General features: G+C 42.2%; 3 protein-coding genes across 6 annotated transcripts; 1 reads left to right on the forward strand and 2 right to left on the reverse strand.

Annotated features, from left to right (window-relative positions):
- Positions 1-4,075: 4,075 nt before the first annotated feature.
- On the forward strand, positions 4,076-8,105 carry irg1l (immunoresponsive gene 1, like). The gene is made up of 6 exons (XM_076739569.1): positions 4,076-4,166; positions 4,618-4,672; positions 4,833-5,020; positions 5,435-5,527; positions 6,018-6,223; positions 6,871-8,105. Exons 1-6 carry the CDS (start codon positions 4,149-4,151, stop codon positions 7,796-7,798), a joined length of 1,488 nt encoding a protein of 495 aa, XP_076595684.1. The 5' UTR covers positions 4,076-4,148; the 3' UTR covers positions 7,799-8,105.
- Positions 8,106-10,668: 2,563 nt separating this feature from the next.
- Positions 10,669-12,737, reverse strand: glod5 (glyoxalase domain containing 5). Its single transcript, XM_076739161.1, has 4 exons — positions 12,377-12,737; positions 11,760-11,915; positions 11,355-11,510; positions 10,669-11,172 (listed from the first exon to the last, which is right to left on the reverse strand). The coding sequence occupies exons 1-4, from the start codon at positions 12,431-12,433 to the stop codon at positions 11,029-11,031; spliced, it is 513 nt and encodes a 170-aa protein (XP_076595276.1). The 5' UTR covers positions 12,434-12,737; the 3' UTR covers positions 10,669-11,028.
- A 449-nt stretch (positions 12,738-13,186) lies between these two features.
- Positions 13,187-19,616, reverse strand: rlim (ring finger protein, LIM domain interacting). Of its 4 annotated transcripts, none has more exons than XM_076739165.1 (4): positions 19,467-19,616; positions 18,026-18,249; positions 16,875-16,979; positions 13,187-16,772 (listed from the first exon to the last, which is right to left on the reverse strand). In XM_076739165.1, the coding sequence occupies exons 2-4, from the start codon at positions 18,189-18,191 to the stop codon at positions 15,115-15,117; spliced, it is 1,929 nt and encodes a 642-aa protein (XP_076595280.1). In that variant the 5' UTR covers positions 18,192-18,249; positions 19,467-19,616; the 3' UTR covers positions 13,187-15,114. The 4 variants fall into 4 exon arrangements, with proteins under 4 accessions (XP_076595280.1, XP_076595282.1, XP_076595283.1 ...); XM_076739167.1 differs by lacking the exon at positions 19,467-19,616 and adding an exon at positions 17,411-17,499 and having other exon boundaries at positions 18,026-18,161; XM_076739168.1 differs by lacking the exon at positions 19,467-19,616 and adding an exon at positions 17,411-17,494 and having other exon boundaries at positions 18,026-18,139.
- Between the last annotated feature and the right edge of the window lie 586 nt (positions 19,617-20,202).

Raw genomic sequence — 20,202 nt, forward strand, 5'->3', positions numbered from 1 at the left:
AAACTCCCACAGGAGAGGACTGAAGGGAGGCCTGGCTGCCACCAGCTGCTCCACATTGGAGATGCAAATGCAGATGGGCTTCTCTGCTGGTCGGTCCTGGATGAGGTCACAGATAACAGGTTGATGAGGTTGATGTCAAAGACTGAATTGAAATGTAATGATCTGGCTCATATTATATTTCCATCTTATTTCTCATTCTCACTTTAATATTGTAGATTTTCTCTATAGCTTGAGGATTCTTGCAGGAGGCAGCCAGCGCATACACAGTGTCTGTGGGAATGCCACATACTCCTCCTTCCTCCAGAATGTGAGCTATCTTCAGGAGACTACTGGTGAGCCGTGAATTAACCACAGGACAGGGTTGCAATGGAGCGGACTCTTGCTTCATCTCCTCCTGAGACAGGCCACAGAGAAAGCAACATTTTTCATGAAATGAACCCCATAGAATATGGTGGACCACAACAGAAGAGGAATGCAAAATTAGTCTCTTAATTGATTACCTTAACTAAAGGAGGGCCCATAGGCAGCAATCTCTGTAAGAAGATGCAGTTCACCAGTGACGCCAGAGCTCCATATACGCAAATCGTTGAAAAAAGTGCAAGCATGGCTACTGTAAAGACAACATGAAAAATGTTTCAAGTGGATGGAGTTTTCAAAAGATTATTTGAATTTATGTCTCTTTTAAGATTAAAAACCTTAAAAATTGTGTTCACAATGAGGCTTTGTCTTCTCTTACTTTCCAGTTCATATGGCAGTCGCTGCAGAGTGGAAAGCAGGAAACAGACCAGAACAACCTCCATGATGGCTGTCAGAAACAGTAAAACCAGGTTCCTACGGGCAGCTGACAGAAACAATAGATGAATGAAAACAAGCTCAAAAATAAACAAATTGATGAATTTTTCTACGAAACGATAATCTCGTTAACCTTACCAATCAGCATAAGGAAAGCATTAATGACCAGCAGAGCAATGGCTCCTGCTGTGAAACCATAGGCTGCCTCTGTGGAAAGCTGAAGCAGTTTACCTGGAAAAGAAAATCTTGGGATCAGACTTTTGTGTAATTCACTCAGAACAAGTCTCCATTTAAACACGTTTGCACTGACATACCTGCAAACCTAAACCAGGTCCAGGTGGCCCACACTACTGCATAGATGGATGAGATGACTGACCCAAAACGGCCACCTCCTGTGACTTGCAGCCGGCTGACATAGACTTGGATGATGGCTCCAGAGATAAGGACCCAAGGGACAGTCAGATGAAGGAATGCAGGATCCATACTGGATGAACTTGCATGAAGAGCTGAGAGAGCTGCAACCCCATTGGAAAGGTAGAACATGGGGTCTGAAGCCTGATCAGTATGGACTGGTGCCTCTTGGACTCCGTGCTTGGCCCTGCCGCAGTTCATAGCCTTCTTCAACTGGTCTGTGGAGATGGGCTGTGGTCCTACAGGGATTAGAGACTTCTCTGCTATGGTGTTGATAAGACGTGAGAAGGTGCCATACAGGGAGGCTGCTGTGAACAAGGAGCAAGCTACACCAAAGAAGATGTAGTATCCCTGGGGAGGGATCTGGGGGATTGTTGAGACTGTGATCACAACGAACAGCATGTTGTGGATCAGTTCCAGAACATCTGTGTTCAGGCTTGCCACACAGAGTACCAAGCCTGCTATCACAAAGAACCAATTTCCCACCATTGATTCCCTCACTGAGGCCACTTTACTGTCGTCCACAAACAGCGCAGATACGACAAATTCATCCCAAGCCTTGATCAGCCAATATGTGGCATGAAGACCAAACTTAGTGGTGTGGTAGCAATCTTGGCGAAGATGGGCATAGTAGCTGGAGAACAGCTGGGCAACTGTGATGATTGAGACCCATGCAGCCCCTAACCCAAAAGCCTTCATGTACCCAAAGCTGTAGAATGCAAAGATGAAGGGGGCAACGGTGTCACAGAAGAAACCCAAGGCCATGGGCTCTGCATATTTTGTGTTCTTTTTCTTCTCTTGGCCAATGCTCTGGGCGCTTGCTGAGTTGGTGGTCCCTAGCAGGAGAACATTAAAGAGGGGGGTGCCGAAGCCTTTTAGGATTAGACGTTGAGTCAGACCTTTGAGGAGCAGTGCAGCTGAACCGTAGATGGCAAAAATCAGAATGAGCGACTCTAGAACCCCAGAGACCACGAGAGCCCAGGAGCTTGCTACGAGACTCACTGCTTCAAAAATTAAGGTGGCTGTGATGGCCCCGAAGACAAAAGGCATGATGTAGTTGACTGTGGCAGAGCAGAAGGCTAAGAGGAAGGACAGAAGGATATAGGGGACCAGGCCAGCGATCGCTGACTCTTTCATGGACAGGAAAATTGGGCTCTCTGTGGTGACATTCAAAGATGTGTTGCTCATCATGTAAGTGGACAGAAACGAATTGTTCATCATCTCATGTGACATAGATGCTGTTGTCGGAGTTTCAGCTGTGGCACCAAAGTAGATTCTGGTGGCACCGTAACTGCCCCAAAGAGCAGCATAGCCAATGAAGGCAGTGCCACTCAGATGATCATATTTTCTAAAGGAAAGCAGTCCAGCCACCAGTTGGCATATACCACCAATCAGGATGAGATGAACACCTATAAAAAAAAATGGAACTGAAATTACTAAGACAATTTTATGTTAAATTCTATTATATTATTTTTGCAGAATTTTGTGAAGTTTAACCTGCAAGTATGTTCTCCACTCCCACTGGTGCATTGCCAGTGTGTGCTGTGCTGAAATTCTGGAGAAGCACAAGGAATGCACTGATCCCATTGGATAACATGCCTAACACTCCTGGTTCGCCATAGAAACTGGCTGGAAACCCATCTGATGTTGCCATAATGTTGTTGTTGTCGTGAATCTACAGTTTCACTGAAACAGTGAAACAAACAAGACAGACAGTATATTCATGAATATGTATATATATGTGTATATATATATACATACAGTAGCAATAGTGAATATAGTAACACCAAATGCAGAAATCACCCAAAAAGCCAAATTGAGAATATTGTCTCAATCTTAATTATTTTACTGTAAAAATGCATTTGTCATAGTGGAATAGAATTATAAGTATAACTGTGCTAAAATGTGAATGTAATACATCATACAAGTTGAATGCATAAAGAGAGAGGTCACTGTTGTTTGTCACTGGAAAGCAACACTCTTAAAAGCTGACCACATGGAGTTAAACTGCATTGTACAAAAATACAGAAAAAGCAAGGCTAAAAGCAAATTATAATACATTGAACATAAATATACCATAAAGCAAAAATGACAAACTGTTAAATCCTACAGTTTAAGTTATTTTCTGTCTCCCTGAACGTTCACAGAAACCTGAGAATGCTTGACCCTGCCCAGCCATAAGCGGGCTGATCTAAAGTATCAGTAACAAGAGACACAGATGATCAGCAGTGCTTTTCTGCTCTATGACAAAAAAGCAGCAGGTGTCTGCATAAAAAAGCATTTTATGCATAACAAACAGAGTAATATTTCCACAAAAGATTTGATGTTTTTGATGTTGTCACTTATTTCAGAGTTGTAATTTTGGTATTCTTTTTGTTAATCTCATAAATAACTTTACATTGTAATTCTTGTTCCTCTTTCAACTAACTTTGCATTTTAAAAAATACATATAATAAAGCCTTTGTGCCAGCTGGTAATAAAGCAAATGAAGATAAAGTCTTACCTGGTGAAGACTCTCAGACCTGTGAACGGTTGAGTTGTTCTGAGGCAGGGATGAAAGTTTGTCATAAATAAGGCTGGAGTGGTGGGTGGTGGAGGAGGAGTTCATGAAAATTCCCCCACGCACACAGCCTGCTACCTGAGAGGTGACATCACTGCTTCTCACCACAGATAATTACTTACCACTCCTAGTTTTGAGGAAGGTGATGCTGGTTTTGACGAGGATGATGATGGATACCATGGAAATTCCTTTGCTTAATCTGATATTTTTTTCACAGATTTGTCTGAGCTTCCCTGTTCCTCCCATCCGCCTTGAATATATAAGGCAGGTGTTCTCTCAATCCAGAAAGCATCAGCATCCTTCACAGCCTGCTGACTACAAACCTGCTGTATCAAAGGCAAAGAGAAAAAAAGAAGATCAGCAAGAGAACCAACTGACTGAGACCATGATCTCCACATTACAGGTAAAGATTTAAAGATATTTTCGCGATATCAATGGGATTTACATACCCCAAACTGTAATAATAATAATAAAAAAAATCTTGCTTGAGTAAATTTAGTAAATTAGTTGTCATGCCTAAAACTGACTTCATCCAGTTTGGTGGAGAATTTACCACTGATCTGGGGTTTTTTGTGAGTACATGGAAAGGAAGAATTTAACAGAGCACTTGTTAGATGTTGAGCAGATTACAGACACTGTACCACACCTGTTACAGCACCGTCTCAGCAGTAGCTCTTTCAAAAGAGACACACAGGCTGAGAAATATTCATTATAGTTATTCTAAAGTCAACTAAAGGGTTCATTCAATTGGATGAGATTTAAAAAAAAAAAAAAAAAGAAAGAATAACTCCTAGTATGTTATAAAATTACATGTCATATGTCAGTAAATATATTCTATATGCTTTGTTCTCCAGAAAACCATTAGACCAGTTTGGGCTGCCAGAGGGCTGCATAAGTCTGCAGTGGAAGGTAAACCTACCTTTTGGTACACTCAGCTTTACTCCAGCCTCTTATCAAACTATAAGACGTATTTGTCTCACGTTCAGCTGTTACTCATAAACACGTTTCCTCTTCTTACTCCGGACCTATTTCCTTCTCTCTGCTCACTTCTTGCTCTTTGCCCCTGCAGTCTTGAAGAGCCCAGCCCCTGAGGACACAGTCACAGCCAGTTATGGGAGGTTCATCAGTGAAATAAAGCCCCAGCACTTGTCCTCTCTGGTGCTCCAACGCAGTAAAAGAATGGTACTGGACAGCATTGGAGTTGGTCTGATTGGCAGCACAACAGACGTGTTTGAATTGGCCCTGCAGCACTGCCAGGTGAGGCAGAACAGGGAAAAAGATCTTTTCTCAGAAGTCTTATGAGGCAACAAGACAGATGAAAGCAATTGCATGACCTTATACAAACTGTAGCTGTGAGTGCAACCGCTGTGTGCAGACAGACGAGTGGAAAAAAAAAAAAAAAATCACAGGTTATCATTATAGCTGCTGAATTTCATCATATAACTTGGGAACAGGCAGGCAGCTTCATGTCTAGTGACCTTTGTCTCCAAATTTCTGTTTGACATATGACTTACAAAGAAACTTATTCAGCTTTCCACTGAGGAGTGATATGCCAGAGCTTTTCAAAGTTCACTTTATATATGTGATGACACAGTCTGCGACTGCAAAATGTATTAAAAATTTCCTTGTGACAACACCCTGTGTTTACCTGTCCCGCCTTTTCCCCTTCAGCACATGTATGCTCCTGATGACATCAGCTCTGTGTACGGACGCAGGGGCACGAGGCTCTCCCCGACACTGGCAGCTTTCGTCAATGGAGTGGCAGTGAGTATAAATAGGTGGAACAGATGTGTCACCGTTGTCCACTAGTACACCAGACAATTTCAGACACACTAAACCTATTACAGCTACTTTATGGTCTGCTGTCTGGGCTAGTAACTACAGGAGGGGTTGGTGAAAATATTGAATTGACCCCACGTTACCCTTCTGCAGAAATTTCCAACATTATGTCTGCAAATATTGTTTTTCTTCCATTCCTAAAGAAGCCATCATGATGTCAGGCTCATTTCTAGAACCTGCAGCGGTTGAGGCCTGTTATGGCAATTAAAGGAATTTTCCAATTCACTGAAAAAGGAGATGGGTGTAGAGGGCTAAATTGCAGCTAATTATAAATATTGTTTACAGCTAGCTAGTGTGTTATTGCATGAAGAACAGCAGTGTCATGTTTGTGCTGGCAGCCAGTAACTCTATGTACTATTACTCACAATCATTTGATTGTTAATTTGTGTGTGTGTGTGTTTTGTTTTTGCTGCAGACTCACTCCATGGACTTTGATGATACATGGCACCCTGCCACTCATCCCTCAGGAGCAGTCCTTCCTGCTGTGTTAGCACTCAGTGACATGATGCCTGCTAAAAGTAAACCCAGTGGCCTGGACTTCCTGCTGGCATTCAACGTCGGCATTGAGATCCAGGGCCGACTGATGAGGTTCTCTAATGAGGCCCGCAACATCCCCAAGAGGTGAGGGCCTCAGAGCACCAGTCAGACTGGATGTTGTCATTTATAGGCTAATAGCCACGTTGCAGTAGGTTTTGCACTTTACTGGGTCTCCCTAGATGATTATTTTACAGATTTAAAGCCAGCTCCTTGCTGAAGAGTCGCTATTTGTATTCTGTGTGGAGAAGAAATATCCACATGAGTCTTAAGGGATCCATATTTTGCTGCTCTCTGCAGTGTGCTTTACAAGGAGACTGGTGCAATGTACTATGCAGTCTCTTAGATTGTCAGTGAGCTGTGAAAGGTGTGTTATTATGTTAATCTCAGGGACAGCAGAGGCTCTGTGGGTAGTGTTAGCACAATTAGCCACATAGAGGTAAATATCACACAAAACTCCTTTTGGCAAGTGTTTACACCAAGTCAAATGACCCACCACATTATTTGTTTGTTTGTTCAGAAATACTGAAAAGACTTAAAACCTATTTCCTTTAACAGTCCTGAAATAAGATGTCTCTGCGTGTGGAGAGTCACGTAAAAAGAGCAGCTGTTTGTACAAGGAGACACGTTCACACACAGGGGCTCTGCTGTAGTCATAGTGAGGGAGTCACAAGAGTAAATTGTTCCAAAACAACTCACCAAAGTCTCTTTCTTTCTGTTTTCCCCATCACCAGGTTTCACCCTCCCAGTGTGGTGGGGACCATGGGCAGTGCAGCTGCCTGTGCTCGCCTCTTGTCTTTGGATGACTCCCGGTGCAGTCATGCCTTGGCTATAGCCGCTTCCCTGTCTGGAGCCCCAATGGCTAATGCTGCCACTCAGTCTAAACCCCTCCACATTGGTAATGCCTCACGTCTGGGGCTAGAGGCTGCTCTGCTGGCCTCCCGGGGCCTAGAGGCGAGTCCTCTGGTCCTGGATGCTGTTGCTGGGGTGGCTGGCTTCAATGCCTTTTATGAAGACTATGTGCCGCAACCTTTAGAATCACCCAGTGACAATGGCCATATGTTCCTGCTCGAGGAGCAGGATATGGGCTTCAAGCGCTTCCCGGCCCATCTGGGGATGCACTGGGTGGCAGATGCTGCAGCCTCTGTCCATGAGCTTCTTGTGGGAATTGAGGCTGGTACTATGTCCCCTTCTCAAGTCGAAGACATCCTGCTCAGAATCCCCAAATCAAAATACATCAACAGGCCTTTCCCTGAGTCTGAGCACGAGGCACGCCACTCTTTCCAGTTCAATGCTTGCAGCGCTCTGCTGGACGGCGAGGTGACTGTGCAGTCCTTCACACCTGCTGCCATGGCGCGTCCTGACCTGCTCACTCTGCTGAGCCGTGTTCGCGTGGAACATCCCCAGGACAACCCAGCTAATTTCAACCGCATGTATGGCGAAGTCCAGGTGACCCTTGTTGGGGGAGACATTCTGAAGGGACGCTGTGACACCTTCTACGGGCACTGGCGCAACCCGCTGACCAACGAGAGCCTGAGGAAGAAGTTCAGGAACAATGCAGGGGAGGTGCTTCCTCCAGAGAAGGTTGAGAAGCTGATTGATATGGTAGAAGAGCTGGAGAGACTCAGAGATATCAGGGCCCTTCTCTCACAGCTGCAATGAACTCTGATATACACAACAACAGCAAAACAGACCGGACTGTACATAAATACACTAAAAGGCAACTGCCTGAACATTTTTAGTTAAATGTATTTAATGATGATACACCTGCCCAAATCAATTCTGGAGAAAATAACATGTTCATATAAAGAATGGTTTGTCTATTGCACTTGGTAAAGGGGTTACATGAAAAGCAGTTGTCGGCTACTACACTGTACACTTTGTACAATTATGTCTCCATATGCCTCTCTTTTTCCAGTAGTGATGGAGCCATGTCAGAACATGTTTAGCTAATGTGCATTTGGTTACATTATTTTATTGTATTGTTCCAATTTTTGTTTTATTTTATTCGGAAATCAATGAATTGCAAAATGTGATCTAGTTAGATAGCAAAGGGAAAATGAAGGAATATTTATGTATGGAATATTTTCAAATATTAACATCATTAATATACTGTAGATAGAAGTCGTGCAAAGTGCTGTACTTTTTTTGTGCTAAATGATGTGTTGTTAAAATATTACACAGTGTAAACATTTGATGTTTGTAATGTAACATTATTTCTTCTTTGACATTTTAGCATTTTGTTACACAAATGCAGAATGTTTGTGTTTTTGGTTTAATAAAACTACTCAAAAAATACAGTCTGAGAAATCAAATTCATCACTCAACTATTGTTATTTAAACACACAATAAAAATGACAGCAGCACAAAGAGTAAGAGAACAACAAAGGGCTGTATTTCCCCAGAAGAAGGGATTCAGAAGAGAGGCACATAATGAGGTCATAAAGTACATCACATTCGTCTGTCATTAGGTTAATTACTGCCAGTCAATCACTGAAAGTCAAGTGCACGTCCGCAGTCATGTTGTTACCATAAAGGATAGTCATTCTTGCGTCCTTCAACTGAAGCAAGCAGGAAATTTACTGTTAATCTGCTAAAGGTGCTTTTCTTCTCCAAGTGTGTACATTTGGAGTGTAAACAAAAAGGGGAGTCCGAGTCTATAAATATGGAGCAGTGCTGGGAAAAAAGAGCTGTTTTCCTCATTCCAGTATGTGGTCATTAAGATAATGTGTGGCAAGAAGTCCGCACAGTGGGAACTGCCTCTGGAGACATGAGGCACCTGTTTATGTACCTGTCCAGCTCAGTCCACACGGGTAAACCAACACAGCTCAGGCCTGTGTGTGTTGAATCCACCACAAAGTGCTTTGCAAACTGTTAATGAGTGTTAAGAATGTACTAAAGAAGATGGCAACAGTAAGTTTATTATTAAAGTGATTTGTGGATCTTTCCAGAAAAGAAACTAAGTCCAGATTGAGCCCTGCGAGGTTCAGAATACAACAGACAAACATGCACCGTCTGACAATCTGAAGTAATGCAGTACAGTATCAGTTTATCAACTTTGGCCCCATCTTACAGAGAAGACACCATCCAGCTTTTAATGCTACGCATGATTTTATACAAACACATGGCAGAGATTGTGTTGTGGTTAGTGTTCTATGCTCTGAAGACAGATTGAATACAGCTGACACAAATGAGTGAGCTGCTATGACATTAAAAGCACATTAATTTAAAGTTATTGCCAGAGTTGACATTTCTCTATGTGGTAAATGAAGCAAGAAAGGCAAAGTCTTTGACAAGTGCAAAGGGAATAATGCCGTTACTGACTAATGGCATTTTGACCAATAAGAGAATGATGGAATAGATGGCAGAGACACTTTTGTACTTTAGAATAAGGAACTGTTGTCACTATAGATAGAGATAAAAACATTCCCAAAACATACTGCAATAAGAAAGACTGGTACTGTGAATGCAAAGCTAAGGAGCAATAAATACAGCAATACATGCAGTATAATTATATACATATATTGCAATGCTGGGGAAGTTTTCCTGTGGACACTCTCTGTATTGCTGTGTATTATAATAACAGGAAATTACCATAAAATACACCAAGTGACACAACAGACCCTGGGTATCTAAAAATATCCCCTTAGATGTGCATCATGATGAGGGGACTTTAGTATTGACACAAACTCAACACAAAGGAAGCCAATAAGGATGAATTACAGGTGTAGAATTTCAGGTGAGTTGCTTTCATATTCTCAGTCCACCCACAGGGAATGAGGTGTCACAAATGTCAAAGGACGTCAGATGTTCATGACTCTACCCTTAGCTGTGACATAGATGGAATTTAGTTACATCAGCAGCTGAACAGGTTGTTATTGATGAGTGCCGGTAAGACCCAGCGTTTACAGAAAGGGAACAGAGAAATAGTGTTCTCTTTCCTGTACTGTGAACTCACCTAACTCTCGTATCTAATCTTCTCACACACAGTGGGTGGGTAGAGCGGTGTCATTTTGACGCTGACACACTGTATGCACAGATCATAAACAATGACACATCACAGAGGGCCGTGAAACTTATCTCTAGCTCTTTTGTGTGTCTTATTTCAGGGAAATGAATGAATATGTGGACTTGTGAACTGAAGATGGGAATATTCAGTCATTTGTTTTGTGGCTGCACTGATGACCCGTGTGGAGCTCATCGTGTCTGTGCTGTTGTTGCAGTGAGCATGATGTGTCGCAGCTGCAGGCAGTTTTAAAAACATTAAATACTGTAGAGCACAGAGGCCAAATTTTACATATTTACACCAATACAACTCAGCCACCATGTTACTCTCATACAGTGACTTATAACTGATGTGCAAAAGGTCCTCTTTTCCTGGAAACTCTATGTTATTTCACACTAATGCATGAAAACTCCTCCTCTCTACCTTTCTATCTATTTATGCATTCTCTCATGTCTATAGATAATTAGATAGATATTCAGTGGGTGATGTTTACCTTGGGTCAAAAAGCAGAAATAACAGAGCCTTTAGTACATAGAAGAACCTTTTATTTTGTGCTGATAAAGCAACAGTTTTTACACATGTTCAGTTTCTCTTCAAAAAGTAAAACAAATCTCCCAAAGTACCCATTTTGTCAACTCCATAGCCCTTTTCACGCATCATTAATAGCAACCGCTGGTCAGCAGAACTACACAGGAACAGTGTCTTTGCACAGCCGACTGATGTTATCCACTCTAGTCTGAAAATAGTGCATATGTTGTTTGAATTACAGCAATTTTGGTCTTGAGAGTTCATAGCTGAAACTCTAATTGTGCAAAGTGGGCCCAACAGACAGAGCTAGTGCAATGATTGGATGCATTTACATGCACAAAAAAAGGACAAAGAAGACTCAAGAAGATCCCTCAGATGTTGACTGGTTATAGTTTGACACTTCGATGAGATTGTGGTCTGGATCCCTGAAGTAAAGAGAGGTGATGGCCCCCACAGCTCCAGTCCTCTCCACTGGACCCTCCTCTACGTCAACTCCACAGACCTGCAAAGGAGACAACAGAAACTGACACTGACTATTTCAGTGGCACCTTAATCCCCAAATGTTAACAACATATGACCAACGAGAGGTCAAGTGGTTTTAAAAGAGTAATCTTTTTATAGGATTAAGATTGACATTAGTAACATTAGTAACTGAAGACAATCTGCAGGATACGGGTGAAAGACCTTCAGGTGTTCAGCTACAGTAGCCAGAGGGGTTTTGGTGATGAGGCACAAATCTGCAGAGCCTGAGGTTGGACGTCTGGCTTTGGGTTCAAACTCCTGACCCATCTGGTGAAGGTTAATCTTCTGCTGCCCAAATCCCAGAGCCTTACGGTTTCCCTTGAAAGCGCAGACAAGGCGAGGGTGGGTGTTGACTAGTGTCATAACTGAGTGGAGACATGTAATCAAAGCCTGCCATCTAGTGGATGGTTTCTCAGACCAAAGCACACAAGTACTTCACTTCTCCTGTTTCCATGCAAATTATACACGTATAATGATAATATTACTGACATTGTTAAATACTTAATATGTCTGTTACTACTATCATACTACTACTACTACGTTTTATGTGCAAAGCACCTTGCATACCTTGAAAGTGATGACCTCCATGCCCAGGACTGAGGTATAGAAGTGGACGGTGTCTGGCACACTTTTCACTGTTAGAACCAAATGATCCAAATGGCTCACTTCAATTGGGCAGGTTCTTTTGAATCTGACAACTCCGAGTGTTTGGATGGACACAGTCTACAAGAGGCAATACACACAGATACAAGAGATTAAAAAAAAAAAAAAAAAAAACTACAAATAACATATATGCTTCGCGTATTGGAAATAGAATTGAGCGTCACAGCGCCGCTGTGTGGTCACAGTCTGCTGCATCCTGGTGAAAGGTGGAATTCTCGTGCAGTTATGCCGATTAACAAAAACGTTGATTGAGCGTTAGCCTAGGCCTAGCTAAGTGTTAGCTTGATATCACCCTGAATTTTCTCATGTAAATTTGGTAGCGTCATGTCACATGAGCCTACTTTCATATCGGTCGTTTAGCTGCCATACTTACGATTTCTGTATTGGTAAGTCTAGACTGGCGTTACATTGAACAATTTTAGTCCTAACAAAGCGAGACCCAAGTGCTAATCAGAGTAGATGTATATAACGTTCGCGGTTAGCCAAGTTAGCAGATAATAACGTAGCTAACTTTAATCTACCTTTAAACAGGAACTCTGAACGTGCCACAAACGGCTTCCTACGATCCGGAGCGCCATCCTTGCCGTTGCCTGACTCGATTACTTCCTGTTTTTCCACTTCTGTGGACTGTGTTACCTTCATGACTGCATTGACGATAGCACCGGATAACGCGAAAAGGGGACAAGACAGTAAACTATAGACTAAATCGGAACCTTTGTCTACAGCCACCACACATCAGTGATGTCTGTGTCTGCTGCTCTGACGTCAACATTAAACAAACCGAACGTCGCTGGTTGTATTCAAATCAAGACTGCACTGTCCTTCACGGTTCAATGACTGTAGGATTAACAATAATAGTTGGCCATTTTTGTTTAAGACTTCGTCAATACATGGTATTCTAGCTTTTGTTTTTAGCCTCAGTTGGACATGAATGGGGATTTTCACAAATCCTACCAGCAGGGGTGCCAGTAATAACTAAGTGTCAGAGGCCAAATGCATCAGACACATACTTTGCATAATGTGACATAAAGCACAATGGTTGTGATGTTTAATGCTCATAACACGGATGGGAAAGAAATACCAACCATCGTCTCCCTTCAGCTCGCACCATCATCATTCAAAAGCATTGGGATCAGCTGTAAAGGACCATGTAATACATGACATTTTAAAAAGCCCAAATATGACCTGTTGGAGAAAAATACCAGTGAACCATCAGATCAAAGCGAACATGGAAATAACAGTATATTTATACTTTTTAATATATAAAGGTATACATAATAACAAATAGTGTGTGTGACTGGATGCAGAATAAAATTACCCAACAGTGCCTGTACAGAAGCATAACAACTTGTTTAATTCAGCGGTTAGTTTCATTTAACACCCAGTTAACATACTGCACTGGGTGGGTCACAGAACAAGGCCAAAACTAAATCATGGCCTAAAAGGGAACATACATTTCCTTTACATGTTTATGGTATTTAACAATGACAATGTCTTGCATTCAAACTTTTATGTCCCTCAAAGGGAAGTAATAATTGTGGCAAAGACATCAAACGGTGAAACAAGAAACATGACAGGATGGCATTGACAGTGATGCCCTTTTCTTCCTTTAGCCAGTGTTCCTGTTTATCAACAGTGCTACTGAAACCTACAGAACCTCTAAACAAAATAAAATGAACTTCAATACATTTGAGTAAGTCTTCATTTAAGATTTTAGCCATTAACAACAGTTTTCAAAAACAGCATACATTTATATCACGTTTGTTTTTCTCTACTTTCACTTTAGCATGTATTGCACACTGATATGGAGCATCTGCTCGAGGCAGGAGGGTACGGTGGGTGAGCGTCATGTCTTTCTACTGGAGCCTTGCCAAGACAGGAGGATGATGTGAATTTTTCAGACTTGGTAAATGTCTGACACCCAAACCTTTCCATTAATAAATTAAGTTGTCACTTGTACATTGAGGTGGACCTACAGGTAGAGAGATCTACATATGGCAAATCTACATTTAATTTTAGGTCAATTTCTAGTCATTTGACTCCATTTGATACTGTCTTAGAGAACATAATTCATCAGTTGATAATTAAAGACAATCCAGTTGGTATGTTGAAACAAAGAAAGAGACCAATAGCTCATGGATGACAGGACAAAATGAGTGTGAAATCATTGCTGTACATTAAAAAGCAAATAAAATTTTACATGTGGGGGGAGAAAGCAAAAGGAACAATATTCAATTTTTTTGACATCTCATGCCTGTTAGTATAGTATTTTTAAATGGGAAAATTCACATGCCAAGTACTTGATATCAACCCAATATATACTGCCAATAGTGAGACATCCCTAATTTCTGGTACGCTTACTACTCAATTTTTAATGATCAATTCAATGAAGATGCTTTGTGATTCTAAAATTAACTCACACTTTGCAAAAGTAACCTAGCTGGATTTATCTTTCTTGTATATCTGCACAACATCAGATTTTTTAAAAACAATTTCGCACACTGAAAATTTTCATGGTACATGCTACTCCAAAATAGCAGTTTGTTTCTTTCAGGTGAACAAAAAAAAAAAAAAAAAGGAGAGTACAAGTCACACTATAAATGGCAAACCTTAATGTCCTATATCCTTTGGACATCACAATCTTGAAATAATTCTGCCGTGTAAACCAATACAACCTACTGAGGGATGCTCAGAGAGAGTAATTGCAGCAACCACCACCCTAATCTTCATAAGAGATAATTTACAATCCAAAACCGATTCACTGATACGGAATATGATTCAAAATTTTTTTACAAGCTTATTTACAGCTAATACTTTGAACTGGTGTAACTAACAACTGTCCCAATACCCAACTTCTGCTATATAAGGCGCCATTTAGGAGCTAATACAAAAGAGAATATGTGCCTGAACTACCTGCAGCTGTGCAGCATTTATCACCAGGGGATTCTTTACGAGAAACAGGTCTGTTGTGAGCATGGCTTGATACAATGCAACAAACTGCTTGGTCACTACAGGTTGATCAAACAGCATCTGCCTGCACCAAACTTTGGACTGCAATAATAAATGTCTTAGTAGAAACTGAATATGTCCCAGTGTCACTGTATGAGGCACCCCGAATCAAACCTGTAACTACATTATGACCAAACTCACAAATGGTATGAAGAGTGAACAGTAGAGACACATTTCCTCAAAGCCTCTTATGGACTTGGGATATTAGATTACTTAGGTTGAGACAAAAGGCCTGCAGTCTTTTTATGAGCTACACCACACTCTCTCGATTAGCCGATACCAAGACAGCCCTGCGGCAGATGGGGCAAGTTGAGTTTTCAGACAGCCAGCGATCAATGCAGTGCACGTGGTACTCGTGAGAACAGGGCAGCTTACGCAGCTTATTACCTTCTGCATACTCTGTTATGCAGACACTGCAAGTCTTCAAGGCATCACTCTCACCAAAGTTGCGCATGGAAAGGTTATCAATCTGCTCTTTGGTCAGCCCTTGGGGCTGGTCCTCGTCATCATCATTTAGGAGGAAGAAGTGGGCGAGCCGCAGGAAGGGCAGTGAACTGGGTTCCTCTAGGCTAATAGGTGGTCTAGGTCGAGCCCTGCCGCCAGAGACTGGTGGACCAGTGGCAAGGCCCTCTTCCACGTCAGTCTCAGCTGTCCTTGTCCTGAGTGCTGCAGCTACAGGTGGTTCATCAACATCAGCAGCAGGAGCAGCAGCAGGAGTAGTATCTGAGTTGTTGAGGGCTTCCGCCATATCCACAGATGTGTTGGCTCCACGGTTTGAATCTGAAGAATCAGAGTCTGAATCCATGAGGTAGCCGAGTTCACCAAAACCAGTCATAATCTGCCGAATCATAGACTGGAGAGCCATTGACGTTGCCTCTCCCAAACCTGCATCAGAGATTCTACGGATAGGGATGCGAATTGTGCTGACGTAGGTCCTCACACCAGCACGCTCAGAGCGTGAGAAAGTCCTACGAAATCCACCACGTTCGCTCTCATAAAGAAATGTGTTGTTTGAGTTCTGGGAGCGTGAGCGGGTACGACTAGCAATGCTGTCTCTTTGGCGATATTCGCCTGGGCGTACACGACGCACCTGGAGATCAAGCATAATAGTAGGGGGCCGGCGCCCTGCTGCACCCCCTTCCCCCCCAGCAGCGTCTCCTTCCTGAGATGCAACATTTTGGACCTCTGGGACCAATTCTGCACCAGCCAAAGATGGCTGAGCATCACTGTCAGCAGTGCTTAGCCTGGAAAGAACATGTTGTCGAGTCCGAGAACTGCCCTCCACTTGAGGCACAGGGGCTGCACTGGTGGCAGAGTTGGAGCCTGGAGAGGTGTGAGCATGACGTGGATTAGGGAGACCATCCAGCTGATCCAAGTTGAGAGGGGAGCGGCTTCTGGCTGTACGGGCCCTAGTCCTGCGTTGTTCTGGACTGCGGCTGCCGGCCCTCCTTTGTCCTCTGCGTGGAGATGGAGAAAGTGGGGGTTGTACTGGCAGGGGAGCAGGTGAGCTAGGAGGTTCTCCTAAAATTTCTTGTGAAACAGCCTCTTCTAGTTCAGGTTCTGGTTCCACTATGACAGCCAACTCTTCTACAACTGGTTCTTCCACCACTTCTGTCTCCATAGGGACCTGTGGTTCAGCATTTGCCACCACTTCTTGACTCTCTGGAGCCTCCTCTGTACCCTCCTGCTCCCCCTCTGCTGCTGCCTGCTGTTCAGCCAGGTTGCGGTTCACACTGATTTCCAGGCTAAAGCGAAAATCGCCACTGTTTGGGTTGGTCTGGCTCACAGCCCGCCATGATTGGTTTCCACGATGACCAGTTCTGGTTGTGTTGCCTGTGCGCCTCACTGTGTTCAGCCAGTCCAGGAGACTCTCCCCACTGGCAGGATCCTCAGAGCTTTCCGGTTGTTCTGAAAATCAGCAGAGTTTACACGTGACACATCATATCTGAATCTAATAGTAAATCACAGAGTGCAAAAAAAAAAAAGAAGAAGAAGAAAAGGTAAACTTACCACCTGGTTCTTCTCCACTTTCAGTACTGACAGTGTTATTCTGCTGTTCTGGACCATCTTTGATTTGTTGAAGTCTACTAAACAGCTCATCCTCTGTCACCTCTCCTGAAAGAGACATTACAAAACAAAAACCATCTGTTGATAAAAAGAAAAATTAATTTTTGCCAATCCACAAATTCCCTTCTTGCAAGTTATAAAGTGTTTAGTTCACTTCCTCTTCTCTAGTCTGATCACCAATGTAAGCTGGAAGGAAGACATTTCAAGTGGCTTGGAAGAGTTGAACGCCTAACTCCCTACAACAAGAACAAAACATTTTCTGATTTAAAGCATAGAAAGAGGAGAAGTCAGCAGAGGGACACAGTGTAACAGCTACATATCTGGCAGAAAGAGAACTAAAGTGAAAAAGTAAAAAAAATCCTGGACTACACTGCAGAAATGATGTACATGTGTCAAAAAAAAGAAATGAACTGGTGTTAATGTGTGTACTGTATTGACCCATAGAGCAACATGACTTTACTGAAAACCTCCAGACTTACCAGGGCATGCCATTGTCCAGTCAATGCCCTCTCCTTGCAGGGTGCTCCGCTAAAGGACGCTCCAAACTTACATTCCTCCTCCCACTGTCCTGAGACAGAAACGGATTGGGCGTCTTCAGTAGTCCTTAGGCTGTTGCATATCCAGTGTAGTGACATATCCAAAACTAGGTGTAGCTACCTGCGCTACCTTTCATTGTGACTTCTAATTCTATTGGGCAAGTAGGATATGTGTAAAGATGAAGAAGGATAAAGAATTTAACAAAGGCCAGAAAAAGATAAAAATGTTGATATCATCAGCTGTATTATGACAAAGTTTGTAAAGGCAAGTCTGTAAACTGTCCCCACTTCTTTGTAGGGCTGGGCACTGTTACAAAAATTTTGATCAGCAGTACCTTTGAAGTTATTTTTTTAACCTTTTAATCAGCCAACAACTGGAAACTTTGAAAGAGAGGAATGGAATTCAGCACAGCTGAAGTTGAGTCACTAAAATAACCTACATTGTTTAAATAAAACTAATAACCTTTTGATTATCTTAAAATTATACAAATGTTGTGTGTTTCCAGAGTAAACGATTACTGTCACAAGACTGGTGTAATTAGATTGAAAGTTTACTACCTGGGGTGCCCAAAAGATTGTTGTCTCTCATTAGACGATAGTCTTCATCACTGAGATTGTTGACAAATTGATAGAAGGCCTCCTCCCTGCCCAGACGGTCCAGCTGCCTTCTGCGTTGTGACTCCGGCTGGTCACTGCCATTCTCTACACTGTCAGACCCCTCCATTGATTCAGAAGGGAGGGAGGTCGAGGGATGTTCTCCAATCTTCAGCAAGATCCAGTTGCTGGCAAAAGTATAAAGATCATATGAAAACCACAAACAGATGAATGAGGGCTTTTGGTTGCCTCTATGTCTATTTAAGAGTAAAGTTATTAAAACTACCCAGACTTAGAATACATTATGCAACAAGGATTCACTACCAATGGGACGTGTAAATGTCATATTTGACACCTTCGAGTATTTCAGTTCTGCTGGCTATGATGAATGTAATTGCCGAATCAGTGTATAACAATCAACCAGGAAAACTGTCATCAAGGGAGAACACGGGTCAAAAATACAACATCACAACAACACACACTCAATATCTGAGCACTACATCGAGCTAGTGGCTAATGTTAGCACGGTATACAAACACTGGTTACAAAGCAAATTGCCATGCTAAGTTAATCGCAACACTGACAAGCGGATGCGATTATCTTAACGTAATTTATAGCGTACTTTTATTGAACATAGTGGAAATGTGGCTGTTAAATCGCTACAACTCATGTGAATAATTTGATGGTGTGTGTGTTTAAGTCCGATGGGAAAGCAGGATGGTCAAAGTCGAGATAAAAACAAAATGGCATCATCTAGCTAAGCGTATGTTAGCTAGCTAGGTTAGCTATTAGCATTGTACATGGTTGCTAACACTGACAACTTCAAGTACTACTAGCTATAAAGGATAACTCAGTGTGTTTGTAGTAATGTATAAGGCTAATGCACGATTGACGATAGGGTCAATATGGTGCCATTTGTATCGCAGGGTCAAAACAAGCTTCTTAGGTGGCCAAACAACCCCGATGATTCTGGGCTTTCACTACGCTCGACTTAGTTAGCTTCCATGTCAACTAGCCGAGTGGCTAACAACATACACTTCCAATGGGATTTCTCACACTAGCTAATGCTAACTTAGCAAGTAACTTCGTGGGATGTGTCATCAGTTTGTTTATCTGGGTACAAATGCCTATTTAGCATAAATTTCGGTGTTGTTGGGAAACATGCTGCGAACTGAATAACTGTCTGTTTTACTGAACATACATAAAAAAACACGGCTTTCAGTGAGAATACATTGACGATACTGTTAGCATCACGCCAAGCCAGCTAGCAAACGACGTCAACCAGTGACGTTCACAACCAACTACCTAACGAGAGCAAACAAGCTAAAATTAGCTAACCTAGCTAACGAGAATAAAGGTAGTCAGAAGGATTATACAGCCTGTCACAAAATCCATGTTACATTACCTGTTCAATGATGATAGGAGCAATGTAATCGTACAATCCAGTTATTCTTCTAATTTTCTCTGAAAAACGCCTGACTGTTTAGCTAAGTACGATTTCAGGATTCCATTTTCTTTCTTTTAGGAAGGCTACAATGATCTTCCGGAAACTGAGAAAAAAAAAAAAAAAACAAGAGCTTTTCCCTCAGTTAGGCCTCTCAGGTAGATGCAGGCACTGCAATATTCCAAGCGGTTGTGTTGTGTGCGCCAACCGCAGCGAACGAGGCGGGAGGAGTCGGAACTGTGGCTGCCTGAAAGATTACAGTTAGGGCAGCAAAAGCCCCTGAAACCCCGAGAGAAGCACTCGAAAAACGATGTTTGTTTTGCATAGTGTGGCACTCTTCAGCTGTAGCGTCACGATGCGGCTGTAAATGCAAATATTCTTACCTTCTGCAGAATGCAGATTATAGGACAAAGATCTGCACGCCCACCAGTGTGCTTAAATGGCCATCATTAGAACATTAGTTAAAGGCTTTTAATAAAACCATCTGTCTTGTGTTCAGAATCATGCATGGCATTTAGGCCTTTCCCACATCATCCAATGGCCTGTCACATCAGAAATTAAAGCATATTAATCTGTTTTATAGTTGCTAAATTATTTAGTCATTATCATTGTAATACTTACCTCCATTTTGACCATTTGCAGTCCAGTGTGTTTAAATGGTTTTCATTAAACAGAATGCCTGGTAGTAATTTTCAAA

This window comes from Chaetodon auriga, chromosome 9 (assembly GCF_051107435.1).
Source record: "Chaetodon auriga isolate fChaAug3 chromosome 9, fChaAug3.hap1, whole genome shotgun sequence".
NCBI lineage: Eukaryota > Metazoa > Chordata > Actinopteri > Chaetodontiformes > Chaetodontidae > Chaetodon > Chaetodon auriga.